This window comes from Pituophis catenifer, unplaced genomic scaffold (genome assembly GCF_029215685.1).
Source record: "Pituophis catenifer annectens isolate HBS135680 unplaced genomic scaffold, rPitCat1.0.hap2 SCAF_7, whole genome shotgun sequence".
Taxonomy (NCBI): Eukaryota; Metazoa; Chordata; class Lepidosauria; order Squamata; family Colubridae; genus Pituophis; species Pituophis catenifer.
This window is the reverse complement of record NW_027256887.1, coordinates 58,854,020-58,876,212: the sequence shown is the minus strand read 5'-3', so window position 1 is coordinate 58,876,212 and position 22,193 is coordinate 58,854,020. Positions and strand designations below refer to the sequence as shown.

The window sequence follows — 22,193 nt, the reverse complement described above, 5'->3', positions numbered from 1 at the left end:
TAATTTTATAAATCCACCTGGTACCTATAATCGTTTTATCTTTAGGTGCAATCGCAGGTGTAAACACATTTAATCCTTGCAAACTTTCCATCTCTTTTTTCATAGCTAGTTCCCATTTTTCCTTTTCTTCACGAGGGAGTTTTAATACTTCCTCATATGTATTAGGTGTCATTTGTTCACCATCCATATGCATTATGTAATCTCTGTATTTATTTGGTACTTGATTTCTATTGTTTCTAATAGCTCTTTCGGGTTTGCTATGGTTATCATGCAAATATCTTGCTTCCTTTTTTGTTAATGTGTCTGTCTTTATTTTGTGCTGACTATTTGTCCAAGTTTTGGTTTTGTTTTTATTTTTGTTGATATTTTGATTTTCTATTGTCCCTTCCTCACAAGATTTTGTATCTTTGCATTTATTTGGAAATATTTCATTAAGATGTAATTTAGACCAATTGGCCTGTTCATGGAACACAGCTGTTCTGGAGACTATAAATTTGTTATTATTATCAATGAATCTGTACCCTTTGGTGCCAGTTTCATATCCCATAAATCTTAATCTTCTGGATACGTTTTCTCCCTTTCTTCTCAACTGCTTAGGTATGTGTACGTCTGCAGTGACTCCAAATATGTGCATGTGTGCTAATTTGGGTTTCCTATTATACATCACCTCATATGGTGTTTTATTCACAATACTGGACCAGGTTCTATTTTGAGTGTAATTTGAATAATGTAAGGCCTCTGACCAAAATTGTTTGCCTAAACCAGCATCCTCTAATGTGCACCTAATCATGGTTTGTAGTGTGGAATTCTTTCTCTCTGCAATCCCGTTTTGGAACGCAGAAAATGGACTAGACGTGAAATGTAGCATTCCTCTATCCTTTAACCATTGGGAGAATTCTTTAGACATGAATTCACATCCCCTATCTGTCATAATTTGTTTTATTCTGATATTATGTTGTGTTTCTATGCGTTTGTAGAATTCCTTAAATTTCTGAAAGGTTTCATCCTTGTGTTTTAATGTGTAAACAAAACCATAACGACTGTAATCGTCTACTATTGTTAGGAAGTAACGTTTTCTATAAGTGATTGATGGAGTTAATGGACCAACTAGGTCCATATGTACTAAGTCAAAAATTTTGTTAGTTGATCTGTTGGATTTTTTTGGTCTGGGACTAGTTTTTAGTTTAGTGGATTTACATACTGAGCATTCCAAATAATTTTCACAATTTTTTATTTTGACACCTTCTGCGTGTTCAGTCATTTTTTGTACTACAGGAAAACTTGCATGTCCTAACTTCCTATTCAAGATGTGAGCACACTCATCATGAATTGGTTTACCTATTCTTGGTTTCTTCTCATTGTGTGTATTTGCGTGATCATGAGATATTTTACATTCATCATTGTCACTGTTACTAACATTTTCATCATCTGCCTCAATACAATCTTCCATATTTGAATCAATGTTATGTAACCATCTTTCTTTTGTTATTAGATAGGGTAGGCCTCCTTTAATCATCACAGTGCCTACATTTGTTTTGTCCTTCTCTAAAGTTGCTTTCCCCTTTGAGAAAACTATATTGATGTCAGAATCTCTGCTTAGTTTTATGGCACTTAGTATGTTATGAGGTATTTCTGGAATTAACAATACCCCCTCTATTTTTCCTAGGCCAGGCAAGGTCACATTTCCTCTGCCTAATACTTGAACCTTTTCTTGATTAGCTACCTTTATTACAAATTTATCTTCTGTAAATGAAGACAATATATTTTTGTTATTAGTGGTGTGGTTGGTTGCCCCAGAATCAATAAGCCAATTATTGTTCTCATTTTGTTGTGTTTTAGTGCTGTCTTGTTTATTTAGTCCATTCAGTGAACCAGATTTTCTCTCTTTTGAATTTTCTCTACCCCCTCTACTATCTCTGTAATTTGGTGGGCTTCTATATTTATGTCTATCTGTGGAAGACTGTCTATAATTGTATTTGCTCCTATACTCTGACCTATGTCTCTCCTTTGAGATTTTGGGACAGTCTCTTCTATTGTGTTCCCTGGACCCACAATTATGGCATTTAAAAGCTTCATTGTATTTTTCCTGGAAAGCTACCTTCCTAAAAGATTTGTGTTCTGTGTGATTGCTGGAACGATTTTTTTTTGAATTGTCTTCTGCTATCAATTTGTTAGATAGACTTTCTATGGATAAATATCCTAGATTGATGGTGTCTAAGTGTGACATAAAACTATCCCATGATGAATCAAGTGAATTGATAATAACACTTTTCATTGTTTGATCTGAAATCACTTCCCCCCTCAAATGCAGCTCAGCTCTTATTTTGTTTAGAGATATCAAATGCTCACTTATGGAAACCCCTGGTTTTACTCTGGAAGAAAAGAAATCCTTAGACATTCTTGTAGTGGTAGCTACACTATCGCTGTGAAACAGATTAAACATGCATTGAATTATTTCTGAAACAGTTAGGTTTGGTTTGATGCTATGATACATTGTAGGAGACACGCTAGATATTATTAAGAAAAATGCTCTATGATGTAAACAATCTATTTTTAAAGTCCAAGGCCTTCTTGGAGGACTAGTGATAAAGAATAGCAAATTTTCTTTCATAAAGACAACCTGGAGCTGTTGATACCATTCTTGCAAATTAATGCCATCAACTCTAAGTTTTGGGAAGTCACTGGGTAAGTTTCCCACATTATTTTGTTCATTACTTACAACCTGAGGTAGTCCGTGGTCTCGCAAGTGCAGGAAATTGCAAAACGGCATGGGGATGCTTGCAACGAGTCTGCGCGGTTCTCTGGCCAGTTCAAGTCTTTCCGGACCGTCTACGTAGTTTCGCACATGCGCGTTGCTCATTTCTTCTTTGGCGTCGTCGTGGAAGGTTCTCTTCATTGCAGCTCGCTCGCTCCGCTCCTCTTCAGACGAGTCGGTTTCTGGCTCGGTTTTAGGAGTTTTGATGGCGGCGACTGCTCTTTTCTTTCTTTTGTGTGCGTTGGTACTTGATCCGGTCTGCGGTGTAGGGCGGAATCGACATGGCTCTCTGGGCTCGGGCGTCGTCGCTCTCGAAGTCAGGATGGGAGCGTGCAGGTCTTGAGGTATCGGCTTGTTCTCTAGCTTCTTCGTTGTCGCTCTGGAAATTTTTAATTTTGGCCCAAATGCAGCAAAAAGCGTCTTCATTGCTGACTTTACTTGGGATTTCGTTAAGTCGTCTTCGCTTTCTGATTCTGGTTCTTCTGAAGAGTTTGAATCTTCCTTTTCGCTTTCGTTGTCTGATAACGTTTTTCGCGCCAGAAATTTTGAACTGAGCATTTTGATTGGCTCTGCTTCGCTCACTTTGGAGGCTTGTTGGAACCAAGATGGCTGCCATTCAAAATTTCGCGCGGGATCACATCTTTTCTTTTTCATAACGACTTTCTCTGTAGTCATATCACTCACAGTTTTTTGGTCTTTGGGTTTCTCTTTAGCAATGTTTTTCTCTCTCGCTGCTCCGCTGTTTTTCAGCATTTCTTGGAGATTCGCGATGAGGCTTTCATCATTCTTCTGGCTTTTTAATAGTTTTAATATCTCTGACCTGAGTTCGTTATTTTCTATTTCGATTTCCTCCTGGTCATTATTTTCATTTATTAGTTCTTCTTCTTCAGTGGTGTATTCTTCGGATTCTCTCGAAATCGCGTTTGTGGATTCGTTGATTATTTCTTGTTCAGTTTCTATTTCTTTGCTGTAGGCCCTGGTGTTGGGCCTATCTTTCTTAGACATCTTTAAGTATTTATTGAGTCAATTAACCATCCTCTGCTACCAGCTTGTTGCAATATTTTCAGGATCAGACTCAATAATGATAATAAGAGTTAGAGGTTTAAATATATTTCTCTTTAATTATAACAGGCATTCTATATTCACTGAATATTCACAGATAGAAGCAAGCAAAATGGTGAAGGTGGCTCCTTATATATACAAGGGGTGGAGCCAAGAATGGGAGTGGTGAATTATGAATACATTAGGAACCAAAGAATAAGTTAACCCCCGATGTCCCATATATACATTATTTACACATTAGGGAATAAGGCATTTACATCTCACATAATGTATGCTGGTTACTGGGGGTCTCTGTGGCCCCTTCATCTAACTTCCTATCAGAGATGGAATGAAACAGTTCCAGAATTTCTTCAGTGAAAGTTTCTTAGAAACTGTCTTTTGTCTGGGAGTTTCCTGCTGGCATTCTCTGCCCAAAGATATATCTAAGTACATGGCTTAGATATGGACACCCTGGACACAACAGTTTCAAAAAAGCAAAATAAAGATTATATCTCATGAAAATCCAATGCAGTACAAATAAAGAGAAGCCATGCTGATTTGTTGAGTAAAATAATTCAAAATCCATGACGGTGCTATTACTAGAACTAATCTAAATGCTATAAAAAGTGTGGAAGATTTTGAGATATATATATAGCTGTGTTTAGCTTTAATATTAAATATTGAACTAAATTCACGTATGTATTGTTTATCTTATTAAAAGCATTATATTATTGTAGTAACTTGTTTTTTGAAGTTGGGGAGACAAAATCCTCATAATACGAATTTTTAAAAAGAAGAGTACAATATACTTTATATTTTTAAAACTGAGAGTACTAGTTTGTAAATGTTCAGGCAAATAATTTGGCTTTCACAAAAAATAGAGTAAGAATTAATATTTAGCTAGATTGAAGTGCTTGTTTAACTTGCATGTAATTATGCAATTTACAGCAAACATTTCTTTTTTTTAATGCATTAGTGGAAATGCATTTTTAAAAATTTGGTAGAATGTTTTTTAAAAATAAATGAAGGTATTCAGTTCATCAAAAGCATTAAAATATTGTATATCTTAAGCTTATTTTTTATTTTTTCCCCTATTTGTTCATGTTAGGTGTTTTGTGCCAGCCATGGCAGTTTCTTAAAAGGCCACCAGATGGGAGCAAAGAGAGACTTTTGATTCCACTGGTGGGTCAAGGGGCTCTGGCCCCTGCAGCCTCTTTGGTAAGGGAGGAGCCTTGGGCCCCTATAAGAACCCCTGCACAGGGGCTGTTTTTTCTGCTCTTGTTCTAACTTCCTACAGGAATGATCCATGGGCTCAATCCAGGCATGGATGCCTCATGCCAGGGAACCCATTTTACTTTACTTTACTTCTAAATAAAGACTTAATTTGATTGCATCCTTGCGTGCTGCCTTTTCTTGAAAGCACCCTCAATGAACCATCGATCTTCGTGAGATCCCTCACAAAGTGGGAACAGAGGATGGTTTGAGGCAATGCTTCCAAGCCAGCAGAAGCAAGATGTCATGGAGGTTCCAGCAAGAACCCCCAAGAGGTGGATGGCATGAGATCCCCGATTGTGACCAGAAGTCTTCAATCAAGGATGGCAACCCTGCATCCAGTCCCTGATGTTAGCTTCGATCCAGAGGAAGGTACAGATGATCTTTATGCCCTCAGAGGACCCAGCGGAATGCAAGGGACCCCTTCTCATGCTTCCCTGCAGCTGCAAGCCACAGAGGAAGGCATGGAAGGCCAGCAGTCCACCCAGGACTGCCAGGACACTGGGGAGGAGGCCAGGGACCAGGCCACCTCCAGCGTAGACCAGCTCACTGGCGAAGAATGCAGAGAGCTGCTACGAATGTTCCTAGCAACCTGAGGGACGCCAGGAGCCAAGCCACATGGGACACCAGCGCAGGGGGCCTCTGGACACCGGGTAAGTGTTTCCCCAGCGCCCAGGAGACCCCTTAACATGACGCTGGCCACCCTGGGGGCCCCAGAGCTTTTCATGGGAAAATTCCCACCAAATCATGACCTGCAGCTTCCGGGTCCAACCGGAAGCAACATGGCGGCCCCCAGGCTACCTACTCCAGCGAGGCTTGGTGGGCCTCAGCTAGGCCACGAGGCCCAGCAACCGATGGCAGCCAGCCAAAGCAGCATGCAAACTGCTTGGGCCCCCCCACAGTCAAGCCTCAAAGTCTGCCCAGCCGCACCTGCTGGAGCGGGCATCAGGGCCACAATCCAAGTCCTGGTCGCGGCCCTGGAGGCCATGATGACCGTGACCTCAACCTCGGGAGCAGCCAGCCTCCCTCACTACCCCCAGGAGACCAGCGAGGGGGGGCATCCAGTCCGGAGCCCCCCAGCAACAACCCACGCCTTCAGAGAGTCCCAGAAGAACCCCTGGGGTCTCCAGCCTTCCCAACACCCCCACCGAGGCAACGGAGGACTCACCTCAATGACTTCAGGGGGCCTCCAGCCGAGCCTCCCACCTCCCAAGATGGCTGCCTCCTCCAGAGTCTTCAGGACCAACGGTGGGCCCCTCCAGGCGATCCTCAGCATTTTCGGGCTTTTCTGGCCCCATCCTGCAGCCTTCGCCCCCTGGTAAGTGTTCCAGTACCAGGGGGGCTTCCAGAAGACTCTTCAGAGTTCCACAGGCCTGGGCCCAGGCCTGGCCCTGAAGCACAGAGAGAGAGGTCCGCTCCCGTCGGCTCCTGGGCTGGCATGAGTTCTGAGCATGCTCAGTTGGCCCCATCTGAAAAGGAGAAAAATAATCAGAGAAAAATACCTACACTCGCCAGCAGAGGGATCCCTCTCCCATATATTTCAATGGAATCATCCCAAAGGTACCAAGGACAGCAGAATGGACAGGTATTTTCTGCTCCTTCTTATTCCTTTTCTTCAGTACTCCCGAATAGCTTTGAAAAAAACTACATCTGGGGGGTGAAGATTTTAACATATGGAATAAAGAGATACAGGTATGTCTCAAAAGAGGGGACCCTAGAAATGGTTCTAGACCCCCCACCTTTCCCTTGGGGGCCTCAAGAAGAGTGGTACCACAGGAAAGCCTATACCACTCTACTGAGCTCACTGGATGCTAAATTGTACCCCAGCATTCCAGATGGGCTCACAGCTGGTGAAATTTGGGGGTTGTTATATAGCCTATTCAATAGTGATAGCTTGGGCTCCACCACAAGACTCACAACAGAGTTCTATAACACCAAGCTGAAATTTGGGGCTAGCATGGCTGAGCACCTGGGAAAGTTGAAGGCACTCAGGGCAGAACTGGTGCTCAGGAACTACCCTGTGACTGAGGCCAACATGATCGCTGTCATTCTGGCATCCCTGGACAAAAGTTGGGGCAATTTTATTGTCTCACTAGAGGGAATCAGAAAGGAAGCCATGACTCTGTCCTACCTCACAGGGAGGCTCAATGAGGAAGACAGGAGGCGTAGAGATGCAGGAGAGTACACCAGGGCCACAACTCATCGCATCAACAGAAGGCACCAGAGTTCAGAGCAGGTTAACGCTCTACCCAAGTGTTTCATCTGTGGCTCTGAGGAGCATCTGAAGAAGGACTGCCCCCATTACCAGCAAGGACCTAAATGTGGTTCCAATCAAGGAAGGGGCAGGGAGCAGAGAAGGGGGCCTGGCGGGGGCAAAGGTGGTGCTAAGGGCAATTTTGTGTGTACTACTTACCTCACCCCCGCCACACGGGCTGATGGCCCCACTGGCCTCTGGTTACTGGACTCTGGGGCTTCATCTCACATTGCTAACATGAAGCAAGGTTTTAAGAGGTTAAGGAGAATTAACTCCTCTGTCAAGGTTGCCAATGATAACAATGCTTTGGTTGTTGGGGAGCGCACTGTCTCTGTACCAGGGCTGGGCAATGTTGAAGGTGTATTACATGCTCCCTCTATTGCCAATAACCTGTTGAGTATAACCAAGTTATGTGATGATGGCAGGCTGGAGGTATTGTTTCGCAAAGGGGGAGGTCATGTCACTCGAGACAAAAGGGTCATTGGGAGTGTTACCATTATGAATGGTTTGCCATATTTCTCCCCCGAGTACCCAGCCACAGGAGACAGCTCACAGGGTGCCACCTCAGAAGGGGCCTGTGCGCAGAGAGAGAGAAAGGCTCCACAGCCAGCCTCATGGCCTTCCAAGGCCAATGCGGGCAAGAAACCCGAGCCTCAGCAGGCACCTAAGGCAGATAAGCCCAAAAAAGGGCCTAAGGAGCCAGCACTGCCCAAGGCAACCAGAGCCAAGGAGGTGTCAATGGGAAAGCCGCTCCATACTAAATGTGCCCACCTCTTACATTGGAGGTTAGGCCATGCGAGCTTCCCAGTGGTTAAAAAGATGGGGGAATTCGCTGAGGGGATTCACCTCCAGGATTGTGAGGTGTTTCTGGACTGTGCCATCTGTAAGAGGGCAAAGAGGAAGGCCGCCCCAATATCTAAGGTGTCACTGCATAAAACCCAATATCTAAGGTGTCACTGCATAAAACCCAATATCCATATCAATTAATACATGTTAATTTGGTTGGGCCATTTACACTGTCCCTAGGAAAGAGGCAGTATTTCCTCACTGCTGTTGATGATTTCTTGAGGTACGGCCATGTGTATACCCTCCCAGAAAAGTCTGAAGCCTTTGATGCCATAAAATCACTGTACAACTACATGGAAACTCAGTTCAAGACAAAAATCGCGCAGCTGCAGAGTGACCGTGGGGCTGAGTTCATGTCCCGAAAATTCCAGAACTGGATAAGGCACAGGGGCATACTCCGTTTTCGTACAGCACCTTTTACTCCTGCACAGAATGACGTTGTAGAAAAACAAAATGGCATTCTGCAGACTATGGTGTGAAGCCTGATTGTGGATGCTGGGGTTGTGGAATCGTACTGGGCGGAGGCGGCACACTACGCCAACTACGCCCTGAACCGCACCTGGAGCAGCGTTGTGAACCAGACCCCATATTTTCTGGTCCACGGAAGGAAGCCAAATTTGGGACACTTCCGTGTGTTTGGCTCCTACGCTTGGGTGCACATCCCCAAGCAGCTGCGGAAGAAGGGTCTCTCCAAGGCTCAAGGTTGACTCAGCCTTCCATCCTTTCTAAGGTAGGTGAAATGAGGACCCAGTTTATGGGGGCAATAAGCTGACTTTGTATAAAATATACAAAAGAATGAAGGCTATTGCTTAACGCATTGTAAGCCGCCCTGAGTCTCCGGAGAAGGGCGGCATATAAATCAAATTAAAAAAAAAAAAAGGGAGATCCGTCTCCCAGAGACTGAGGTTCTTGGGCTATGCCCCTGGCTCCAAGGCCTACCGGTTCCTGGGAGAAGGGGGCAGGACTGTGACCTCCCAATCTTCCTCCTTCGAAGAGGACTCCAATTGGGCCCAGATCCACTCAAATGATCTGGGCCCATACATCAAGCGGTCCAGCAAAGCCGCACCAACCACGACACCACCTGAGACAACCACAGACCCTGCCACCAATGAGAGCGAGGAACAGGAGAAGAGGTCAGCCTACCTGGTCCAGATGGGGAGGATGAGCCGTCCAGTCCTGAGGGGGAAGACACGCCACCTTCACCTGACTCTTCGCTTCCAGCGACGCTTCAGAGGCCCATGATGCCCAACGCCTGGGACCGAGGACTTCCACATCCTGGTCATGAACAGCCAGTCAGCAAGGAACCTGCAGAAGAAAAGGGCAGTGAGTGGCAGGAGGTCAGAAGGTCAAAGCGGTCCAACAAGGGGGTCCCACCAAAGAGAATTGACATTGGGTACGTCACATCCGTCAACAGCGTCGTGGTCACCCCAAAGACTTTCTCTGACATCCAGGAGCTGTCCATTGAAGTACAGGAAAAGTGGCAGCTCGCGATGGAACAGGAAATGGAGAGCCTGAGAAAGCTCAAGGTCTTCACCCCCAGGCAACCACTAAAGGAGAAGAAAGTCATTGGCACAAGGTGGGTTTTCAAGGCCAAACCACTTGCCAATGGCCGCTACCTGTACAAGGCCTGCTTGGTAGCACAGGGGTTCGCCCAACACTACATGGAGGACTCTAGAGACCTACTCTCCAACTGTCTGGGCAGAAAGAGTCAAGGCCGCCCTCGTAAAGGAAGTTACCAATTCAACAGCCTACCTCCACGCCAACTTGGACCGGCAGATCTACCTGAGGGCCCCTCCTGGTTACCAGCGGGAGGGGGGAAACACATGGTTACTCCAAAAAGGATTATATGGCCTCAAGCAGTCGGGGAAACTCTGGTACAACTGCCTCAAAAAGGGTTTAGAGTGAATTGGCTTCAGGGCATCTCATGCAGATGAGTGTATTTTTACACGTGACACCAAAGGTAATACAGAACGGGTTTTAGTCTACGTGGATGACCTCCTATACGTAGGGCCTGGCAAGGATAGGTGTGATGAATTTGCCAAGGCCCTGGGGGAAAAGTTTACCCTGAAGTCCTTGGGGCGGGATGACAGGTATCTGGGTGTGCATATCTTGGCCACTAAAAAGGGATTTGCATTATCCCAGAAAGAAAAAATTGAGGAGTTGTTGGCCAAATGCAAAATGGCGGAATCTAACCCAATGCGTAACCCCATACAAAGTGATTACTATGGCCACGATCACAAAGACAGCCCTGTCTTCACAGACAACAAATTATATAGATCTGTGATTGGCTCCCTGCTATACATTAGCAATTGGAGCAGGCCTGACATAACTTTAGCTGTAAATCTATTGTCCAGGCATGTGGAAAACCCAAACGAATTCCACTGGAATACTGTCAAGAGAGTACTCAGGTACCTCAGGGGCACGGCCGATGCCCTCCTTATGCTGGAGCCAGAGAAGGGGAAGCCAGCCCAGCTCTCTGCTTACTCGGATGCAGATTGGGCTGGTGACACCAAGAGTAGATGGAGCACCTCTGGTTTCCTCATACTGCTAAATGGCTGTCCTATCCATTGGCATGTTAGGCAGCAAAAATTTGTTTCTTGCTCCACGGCCGAGGCAGAATATGCTAGCCTATCAGACACTGCAAATGACTTGATTTGATTCAATGCTCTGATAACGAGCATCTGGGCACCTCCTACTCTGCCCATCCAAATTCAGGAAGATAACACGGCTGCAATTGGAATCTCTGGGGCATACGTGGTGGGCTCTAGATCCCGCCACATACACATCCGCTACAAGAATGTCAGGCAGCTTGTCAGAATGGGGTTTGTACATATCAAACAATGTAATACAACCAACCAGTTAGCTGACCTGTTCACAAAACCTGTACCCATTGACTGACACAACCTTCTGTGTAAGCGTTTGTGTTTGGTCCTGTAAACGACGTATCTGCATGTCTATGACACTTGCTCACCCTCTCACTCATATTCACCGTCACCTGTCATTGGCTGGCAAGAAGGGGAATTGTTAGGTGTTTTGTGCCAGCCATGGCAGTTTCTTAAAAGGCCACCAGATGGGAGCAAAGAGGGACTTTTGATCCCACTGGTGGGTCAAGGGGCTCTGGCCCCTGCAGCCTCATTGGTAAGGGAGGAGCCTTGGGCCCCTATAAGAACCCCTGCACAGGGGCTGTTTTTTCTGCTCTTGTTCTAACTTCCTACAGGAATGATCCATGGACTCAATCCAGGCATGGATGCCTCCATGCCAGGGAACCCATTTTACTCTACTTTACTTCTAAATAAAGACTTAATTTGATTGCATCCTTGCGTGCTGCCTTTTCTTGAAAGCATCCTCAACGAACCATCGATTTTCGTGAGATCCCTCACAGTTCATACATTCAGCTATACCAGGGGTGTCAAACTCAAGGCCTGGGACCAAATTTGGCCTGCAAGATGCTTAAATCTGGCCCACGGGACCACCCTGGAAACAATGGACCAGCCTGCAATGCCTCTACCAGTGAAAATGGAGCTTGGGAGGGCTGCCCGTGGCCCTCCCAAGCTTTGTTTCCACTGGCAGAGGGTTGCAGGAGGCCATCACAGCCAAAAACAGAGCTCGGGAGCCCATTTTTGCTGGCAGAGTGCTCAGGCCACCACAGGTACCCCTGACACAAGTGACGTCAAGCTTGCCACACCCATCCTGCCAACACACACACACACACCCCTCAAGGTCAAACATAACTTTGATGCAGCCCTCAATGAATTGACATCCCTGAGCTATACCAAGTGTTTGACTGAAGTAATAATTCAAATAGCTACTAATTATGACAAGGGAAATGTATATCAACCCAAGGATTGTGTTTTGGTGTGAGGGGTAGTCTTACTGAAGTCAAAAGCCCATGGGGCAAAGAAAAAGTTTATTTGGACCCAAGGAAAGTTAGCTGACAGGCTTGTCTCCAATCCTAAGTAACAGGAAAGAGATGAAGCTTACGGAATCCCTATGAAGGAGTTTAGTTAATTTTGTACACTTGACAGATTTTCAGAGATGGCCCCAATGAAATGAGAAAGATGAAGCTTCCTCCCCTACCTCCCATCAGTTATGATCCAGAAAAATAATTCTTCCTCTGGCATTTAGGCTTGAAAAGGCCCACTGTTGAGGCTAAAAAAGGAAGACTTTTTCATTTGCTTCATTTGGCAATCGAGGTGGTAAACACCTGGACCTCCTTGGCCAGTCAGATTTGCCCAAACGATTGACAGTGATAAAGAAAATAAAAATGTGCTAGATATTCTAAACTTCTTTGTTGTTCTGAGCTGTTGTTCAGTAGGAATGATTTTTAAAACCTAAAACCTGTACTGTTCTTAAATTGTCAGTTGCCTGCTATAAGAATTATCCCAAACTATTCAGGTAAGAATGCTTTTCAATATTTTTTAAGGCTGTACTAATTATAATGGGTAGTAGGCGAATTATAATGGGTAATACAATAATTATAATGGATTAATTTGTTAGAGTTCTTGTACAATGCTTTATGTTCTCCTCCAGTTTCTTGTTCCACCCATAAATTGCAATAGGCGTTTAATGGGATAAACCTGGAATATAAAGGACACCTTGTTTTAAAAGAAATGTTTTCTCCATTCCAATGTATCAAAATATGACTTGTTGTATTAGTTCACTTGTTTTTTGCAAGATGACAGCATTGCTCAAAATTGTATTGATTATAACTTTGAAGCAGAGCCTCCATTAAGTTGCATTCCTAAGCAACTAAATGTATTGAGATCTGATGACATATGGGGTTCACGTAGAAAGCATAATTGATAACAGAAAATAACAAAGGTAAGATACAAATGAACAAGGCAGAAGAAAAGTAGTGACTATGCAAATTCAGACATCTTATATTTGAAATGAGAAACTTTTCCAAAGAATGCTTCATTCGAAACGTTATATATTTTTTCCTTAATGAAAGATACTTAATGAACAGTACATTGGCTGGGTCAATTTACTTTATACAAAATCTTGATAATAATGATTATATTAATTAAATATACATAATAATATTCTTTCAGCTTCTCAGATTTACATATACATTGTAATTATAATATATTCTATTTTGTGGCTGTATATAAAATGGTGTTTTTCCAATTTCTACTTTTTATGTCTTATTACTAGCCTCTGATACAACAATTCCCATATTAAGAGGTATGATGTATCTATCCATCATCCCTTATTTTTTACTTTTTAAGCCTCCATAATCATAATCTTGACTTCTAACATTTACTTATACATATTAACTGTAATAGATTCTATCATATAACAGTATGCATAATAACATTTTTTCAATTTTTAATTTCTAGCTCTATTTTTAGCCTTTAGTAAAACAAATCCCATATTAAGATGTATTCTATATCTATCCATCATCTCTTGCCCTTTTTAGTATTTCAATTCTTACTGACTTTTTAATCAGTCTTCCTTGCTCCTCCCTTGGGATCTTGTATCCTACATCACTCATGTTTAATCTAAATGTCTTCCTGCCTCCACATCAGCCTCTTGCTGTCTGCTCTTTAAGATACCCATCAGAACCTCTTTGGTCTCTGGTAAGGAATCTTTCTTTTTGCTCTCTTCTACATTTTGGCCGCTTTAAAAATCATTTATCTGTTCTATTTTTACTGTCTCTTCTATATCTTGTGTTATTTGTTGGTTTTCTTCTCTCTTCTTTCTTCTGCTCCTTCTGAATTCTCCTCTACTGTTTGAATTTTTTGTTCATCATTCATTATCATTTTTTGGCAATTTCCAAGTTTCTGATCTGTATCATGCATCAGTTAGATCATCTCCCTATGATTCCTTATCATAGTTTCCTTAATATCTTGAAACATTAATAGTATTTCCATTTGGGATATATTTATTTCTTCTTATTGTAACATTTTACTTTATTTAGTTGGCTAAAAGTTGTTCAGTAATCCATCCAAATCCCAGAGTCCCAAGTTTTCAAGAATGTCAAAAAGTCAATGTTAAAAGAATTTGCTCAGTCCCTGAACTGTTCCTCAAAATCCATAATGTTTGTAATCCTCAAAGTCTGCTGTTTTACTCCTTCTGAGTTATATAACTTTATAAGTCTTGTTTAATTTCCACCCCCCTCCTTTCGCCTCGTGGAATATTTTATCAAATGGTATTTGTAATACAGAATGGCCCACAAAATTTCCCCATGACTCATTAACTCACAGAATCAGGTGTTCAGTTTCAAGGGCAATTCCTATTCTTTATAATCCACATTGTTTTCAAAATTTCAAAAGACTCATCAATTATTCCTAAACTGCCAAAAAGTAACAAGTAGAGACAACAGGAAAAACAAAGAGACAACCTTCCAGATGTTGTTTACCAGCTCTATATTAATATAATATCTTCTTTGGCCAGGAGATGGTGACACAGCTCTAAATTTCAATATCAAAATGGGGCTGCCAGCTGATTGTCAAAGTTCCATACAAAGAAAAAAAAGTTTTTCTTTATATAATTTCTCCCAACAGTCAGACAATATTTCCAGAAGATTTAAGTCACTTTTCACAAAATAACAGATTCCAGTTCAGTCTTTAAAAACTTCATGTTGTTCCATTAAGATTTCATTTCTCTTTTGGGTCTATACTTTATCTCCATGTGTTAATTCACCACTTTTCCACACTTCAGAGTCTTTCAAAAATTATTTTGTTTAAAGTGGGTCTCTAATAAAAAAATTGAAAATTGTCTCACTCAGTTCCAATCCACTGTTCACAAACCGCTCCAACTCATTTCTTTCTTTGGTTGACCCAGCTTTGGTCAGCCATAATGGTCTCTTCTCTTTCTCTTTCTCTTTCTCTTCTTTGTTGGTCGGGAGGGTGCCTCGGCTCAAGCAGAAGAACTATCACTCTTCTGCAATCATCAAGGTATTCCTCCTTTCTTTGTCACCCCTCCAGGGTGACTTTGGCCCCTTAGGGCCCCCCAATGAAGAGATATCGGCTGGGATTTCACGGAACTCCCGCTATCTTGACCGACGCCAAACCGGACATTTCCATTTAAAACTTCTTTTAAAAGAGCATTAAAAGATAGAGCACCAGTGCTGGCAAGTGCAGCCAATGTTTCTCAGTCTGCTGGTAGGTGATGATGCAGTTAGAAGTTTGTTCTTCAAGAGATTTGGTCAGACCTAGCTTTGATGTAGAGGATATTGGATGTGCTCTTTGTAAATGTGCAAGTCAAACAGTAGGCAAGATAGATAACATTGGGGTAGGCATCTTGTTTAAGAATCTTCTTATTTGTCTTTCTTGTCCATTCTCTGAATAGGATGTTTTTCCTATCTTATAAACTAATTGTAATATTGAAACAAAAAGCTGATATGTGTGATTTTTCACAATATTATTTTGGTTTGGTAAAACTGATTGTTTCATATTAAACTTAATAACAATGTTTTTCAGAACTATACCGTACTGAGTCTTTATTGCCATGTTAGCATTTCTAGAGTTGCTGTTGAAAATTTTTATTTGTATTTTTGGGATTCATGCTTACTTTTGTTGGTCTTTTCATGAAGAGGGAATTGCCTTAAAACAAGATAGTGAATCATATTTATGATAGTAATTATAATTATTAGCTGTGTTATTATTAATAAACAATATTGATTTAACAAATTAAAATTTATAAACTTGCAATCATAGATTGGAGAGCCACACAGTAAATAAAGTCTAATTAATGCCAAACCAAACTTTTAAATAATGAAAAATTTTAGTATTTGCACAAAGTAACAGGAAGACTTTATATTTTAATTTGTTCATTTTATGTTAGTTATGTTTAAACATATATGTAGCCGCCCATCTTATAACATACCCTGACTGGCCCCCAATCAAAAATTAAAACAACATAAAACCATATTAAAACTATAAAATCCAAACACATTAAAAACCAAAAATCAGGCTCCATCAAGCTTCCAATATGAAGTTGCCTCATCCGAACACTTGGGGGAAATCCAAATCTTCAATGTTTTATGGAAAGCTAGAAGGTTAAAGGATAAACTTCAAGGGGGAGGGGTTCCATAGGCAGCGACTGCCCTGGAAAACTGACATTTCCTAGCTCCCATAAGATGACAATATTTAAGAGAATGGATTGCCTTATCTGACCATATAGGATAAAAAGCTGTCCTTAGGAAAAGGGAGTCCCACAGAAAACCTGGCCCTGTAACATATAGGGGTTTAAAGATGATGACCAACACCTTGGATTGCACTGGGAAGAAACTGGAAACCAGTGTAGCTTGGGCCCCAGAGAGTTACCTGGGCGAACCTAGGAGTACCCATCACTGTGCCCACTGCTATGTTTTGAACAAGTTGAAGTTTCCAGGTGGTCTTCAAGCACAGCCTCATGTAGAGTGCATTGCAATAATCCAAATGGAAGGTGACCAAAGCATGAATGACCATGAGCAAGGCCTCTCAGTTCAGGAAGAGGTGCAATTGATGCACTAGATGAATCTGTTGCAAAGGATCCCCAAGCCAGAGCTGCCATCTGCTCTTTGATCAGGAACTGTGAATCTAGGAGAACTCCCACATTATGCACCAGCTCAGTCTGGGAAAGTGCCACCCTCTCCAGAATCAAAGATGAAATATCATCTGGACCTGGGGGGCCAAAACCCCAAAGCCACTTCATTTTGCCATGGTTAAATTGCAGCTAGTTCCTCCCCATCTAGGCTTTTATATCCTCCAGACATTCAGTCAGTACCGCCACAGTGTCACCTGTCCAGCTAGGGGTAGAGATATATAATTGAGTATCATCAGCATACTGATGATATTGGGCCTCATACCAACAGATAATCTCCCCTAGCAATTTCATGTAGATCTTTAAAAGGAGTAGTGAAAGGCTTGAGCCCTGGGACACACCATATTGAGATCTCCTTTCCTACCAACAGCAACTAGAACCAGCTATGAAAGAAGGAGGAGGCCACTATAGCACAATGGCCCCACTCATAGCCCCTAAATCTGGTTCTAAAGGATACTATGGTAATTATCTCCAAAGATAATCAACAAGTATGACCAATGGTGTTTCAGTGCTGTGGCTCAGCCTGAACCCAGACTGGAAAGGGTCCAAATATTTTGCTTTATCCAAGACCTTTTGCAACTTTGCATCAACCACCCTATCAACAGGCTTCCCTAAAATTGAAAAATTGGAGACTGGACATTGTCTAATACTATAGCCTCTTGAGAAGGAGGTATACCATTGCCTCTTTGGGGAGCAGATGGTAACATCCTGTCCTGTAAAGAGCCATTAATCACTACTTGGATCATATGCCATCTCTTGGGAGGCCTTCTCAAGCCAGGAAGAGCATGGATCCAGAACATAACTGGCTGAGCTCACAGCCCGAAGGAACCTACCCACTTTCTCAAGAGCAACTGCCTCAAATTCCTACCTGATAACAAAACTCAAACATGCCTCAATCACTTTCATAGGGATTCCCAGCCACAGTCTAACTCTGAGCAAAGTCAAGAACTTTGTCTGACGGAAGCCAAGAATATTCAAGAACAATCCTCAAAGTGACACTGCCAGGGATCCCTTAGCTTTTCCTTACCCAGGAGGGACCTGATTACAGGAAATAGGGCTGCCAGCCACCTCCACGCAGATGCAATAAAGGTGGAGAAATAATTACACTTCATTGCCCTTATCACTCATTTTAGCCACAATTCCAATAAGACTTATTGATCTATAGTTTTTTGGCTAATCTTTGTCACCCTTTTTATGTAGGCAGATTATAATGGTGATTTTCTGGAATGCATCCTGTATTGTTTATATGAGTGATTTTAAGATTAAATTAGGATGCAACCATCCTCTATTAACCTGTCAAGTTCAAAACAAAAGACAAGAGTGTTGCATGGAAGGAAACAGATTTCTAAATATAAACAATGACTAAGAAAAGTATCTCTTCCATCCATCTTCCTCTTTATAATTTTTTCATAATCGAGGAATTAGAGTTTTTTAATACTATATTTTGATTTTTCAATGTTCTTCTTTGTATCCTTACAGATCTCCACTACGGTACTGTATATTGGTTGGAAGATGAAAAAACTTTCCAAGTTAGGGATGTATTAGACAAGAATGGTGATGCTTATGGCTATTACAATGACACTGTACAATCTACTGGATGGGGGATACTTGAGATCAAAGCAGGCTATGGTAACCAGCCCGTAAGCAATGAAATATTCATGTACGCTGCAGGTTTCTTGGAAGGCTATCTCACTGCTTCGTAAGTAGTTTGGTAAACTAAATTGGCATTGCTTAATTGATTATCTAAAATGTGGGTTGGACTTTTTGGATTTTTGAAAAACACTCACTCCCTTGTTATTTGGCTTGCTGTAATCACAAGTTCCAAAATATCCTAATTGACCAAACTTGCCTCTAAAACAGAGACATAAATCCATTTTGATCACGGTTTCTTATTTTGCCTTGGAGAAAAATGATAGACAAACCACATTAATTGTAAACAATTTAGATATCATGGCAAGCCATGATTAGAACAGTAGGAAATAGGATAGGGGACTGTGCATGTGAAAGAAGTAGCTTAGTTACTTATAATATGTACTTTTAATACAGTACATATTAAGGAAAGATTCATCTCCTGGAACAATAGACAACTATTGTCTATAAGTGGACCAGACCAGAAACAGATTCCATGGAAGCCTAAAACTACCTTTTTAAAGATTGGCTACAGTAACAGAATCTTGCAAAATTGATTTGCTTGCCTTCCTCATGTGAATTATAATTTAACAAGGCATTAAGGCAAGTGATGTTTTGACTAAACTTCCCTAAACTTAGGTTATTCTAGATTTACAGATTAAGAATTTGAGGTCCAAAATTTGAAGGGCACTATGTTGGAGGACCCAAAGTTGCTTTTTCCAAAAAGGCAATTGGACTTTTATTCCCTTAGAAAATGTTTTCCTTCTCATTCAAGAAGCTTCTTCAGTTCTAATCAAATTCTAATTCTACTGTAGTTAGTCTTCAATTGTTTTATCTCTATGGCTTGATTTTTTTGCCTATAGCTTTGAGCAGGCAAACCAAGATTATTGGGCAGAATTAGCATGCCATTTGTAGTACCAAATGAAAGAGGATTCAAGCTAATTTAAGAAAATCTTATGAAAATAACTTGAAATGTATCATTTTAACTAGGGTTACTATGAGTAGGGTGGGAAGCCTGCTTATTGTTATTTTACATACAAAATGAAATTATGCGTAGTCTTTCTTATTCTTTATATTGGAATGTCACAACTGTTGTTGTACTAAAGATACAAGTTAAGACATAAAATTTATTAAGTTGTGTTCATATTGACAAAGCAAGACAAGTGAACTAAAATAATATTTCCCGCATATTTCTTTCAGGCGAATGAGTGACCATGTTGCAAATCTGTATCCTCAGCTGATTAAGAATGTCATCATTGAACAAAAAATAAAAGATTTTATGCAGTATGTATTCTATTGTCAAAAATGTTCCCATTCATAAATAGCAATGAAACAAGTGCTACAATACGGCTTTAAGAATCCCCAGTTAGAATGTTTACTAAGCTAATTCCACTTGCTCCAGCAATACATAACTAAATGAGGAACAGACAAACAGAATTAGCAGGACTCTGTGCAAGAATTGAAGCTAAAGCATGTGATACAAGGAAAGGTTATGACATAATAGATTTACCACATTTCTAAAATGCCACAAGGCTTTTTGGTTTTGATGCAGAGTTGACAGTGTCTCCAGCACTTTAGGGTCATTATATTTAGCAGAGGAAATATATCTGTGATGTTTGAAATTATCAAAACTTCTTAACAAAAGAACATGTATTAATATGGTTTGTCCTTTGTTCCATGACTTCATTATTCTATAGCTTGAGGAGAACATTATCCTAAACATATTTATTCACAAGAAAGTCCCACTGAGACATAGAATGGAGCAAACCTTAAGTATCTCAGTAGTTCTGATCAAATATATATTCTAAACTCAGATTTGTTCCTATATAGGAAACAGGATGAGTGGACCAGGCAGCAGATTAAAAATAACAAGGATGACCCCTTCTGGAGAAATGCAGGATACGTTATTGCTCAGCTGGATGGGCTGTATATGGGAAACGTGGAATGGGCTAAACGGCAGAAAAGGACAGTAAGAAGCAATATGTTGTTTTTCACTTTCAGAAATGGAAATAGAGTTTAGTTCAAGATTTAAGTTAAGCCCAAGTCTTTCTGCTTTCTATACAGAATATGTAAAACATCCTTTATGTTACAGCTGTTCCATTTGATGTAGAAGTTAGTTGGCACAGCCCCAGAGTAGCGCATTACTTAATAATTCTCTAACCATTTAGGAAGCTTAGATAGAAGATGAACGTCTATCTGCAGTTGCTATACCACACAGGGAAAGTGCTGTCATTATAGCCCTAATTTTGGAATGGGCTGGGTAACCTTCTGAGAGTCAACAGGATGTTGTCACTGAATTAGCAAGAGGAGAATTCACTGGATACAAATAGCTTTCACCTTTATTTCCATACTCAGGCACAGCATGACAATAAAGACATGAATAACTAAACACATTTTCTTTCCTTGACTCAGCACTGCAAGAAAATATGGAGCCTGGGGCTAATGGAATCAGGGTCAATACCATTTGAATTGAAAATAGCATTTATCCCCTTTGAATTAATTTTTCTGAAAACGATTTACAGAAACTGAGAAGGAAAAATATTTCTTGATTCTAACCATAATGTTAATAAAAACATTTTTATGAAGTAAATGTAACATAACAGTTGAAAACTATTGGCCTCTACTTTTAAGTTCAAGAAGTAAACCCAAATAATTGCCTGTATTTTTAATTTAAGATGAACATCTGAGTTCATATTCAAAAGAAGGAAATACCCATCCTTTTCGCCCTCACTGTATTAATAGGTATCTATCCCCCCCTGGCCCTCCAGCCTTAATTTAGCCTTATTTGTACCAAAATCAAGAATGATTTGCCAATGATGCCACTGGCAGAAATATTGTTCATGGCTAAATACTGGCAGTTTTTCCCAACAAATGCAGATATCCTGTAAGTAGAAATATAGATTTTTTGTTAATATTATACATAAAAACCAAATTTTTAAATATATAGTTTGTTTAATTTTTTCCACTATGCCGGACAAAATCATGAGAACAGTATTAAATTACTTTACAAATGATGAAAATAGAAACCAGTTAGACAAATAAAAGATTGTATTTGTTTTTCCGAATTTTGGATAACAGTATTGAGCAAAGTAAGCTGCATATTGAAAGATTTTATAATAATATGTAATTTTTTACTGTACATCGATAGTCAGATACTGTTTTCTTGTTGAATTTGGATTTAAGTATTTTAGTGGTAGATTTAAAGCTGGTAAATTTCTTAAAATAACAAAAAATAAGATATTTGAATACTATTTGGATAATTATATGTAGAGACAGTATATTTGGATTCTTGTATGTACACACCCAGTTATTTTGTTTGTTCTCCGATTTTAATATTGGCAAATAAATTAAATTCTCTCTAGCTCATACTTAATTAAAAAGTATATATTCAACTTTCATATAATTCTTATCCCTGTAAAATGTATAGAATTTCAGATTTGATCTGTATCCCCACATTTAAGAAAAAAGTAATTTATTTTTTCTTTATTATATATGAAGAAAGGATGTGAAATTTTGAATTTTTCAGTGTTGCATAGTGATTTTGATTAGGAAATCTATTTTTATGGTGGATTTATTATATTTTGCAATATTTATAAATGAATTGACAGTTTGCATTTTCTGTTAGGATTTTATGGAAATGAAATAAAAAAGGAAGTAAAAAGGATAAATATTGATAATAGTTTATATTATGCTGCACTCTTCATCACTTACATCCTATTCTCTGGCTCTTCTATGATGGAAACTCCTTTATCAGGGAATACAGGTAGTCCTTGACTTACACTCAGTGGCTTAACAGTTGTTCAAAATTATGGTGGAACGCCAAAAGCTACTTATGTCCCAGACCTGTAGTTATGACTGGGGCAGTGC

At 40.6% G+C, this 22,193-nt stretch overlaps 1 protein-coding gene across 1 annotated transcript in view; it reads left to right on the top strand.

Moving 5' to 3' along the window:
* The window catches only part of PLBD1 (phospholipase B domain containing 1), a 45,211-nt gene that overhangs the window by 10,441 nt on the left and 12,577 nt on the right, over positions 1 to 22,193 (top strand). Inside the window, exons 2-4 of the mRNA XM_070947024.1 lie at positions 18,177 to 18,396; positions 19,527 to 19,610; positions 20,157 to 20,295. Coding sequence (XP_070803125.1) covers positions 18,177 to 18,396; positions 19,527 to 19,610; positions 20,157 to 20,295 — 443 coding nt within the window. The remainder of the gene's footprint in view (positions 1 to 18,176; positions 18,397 to 19,526; positions 19,611 to 20,156; positions 20,296 to 22,193) is intronic.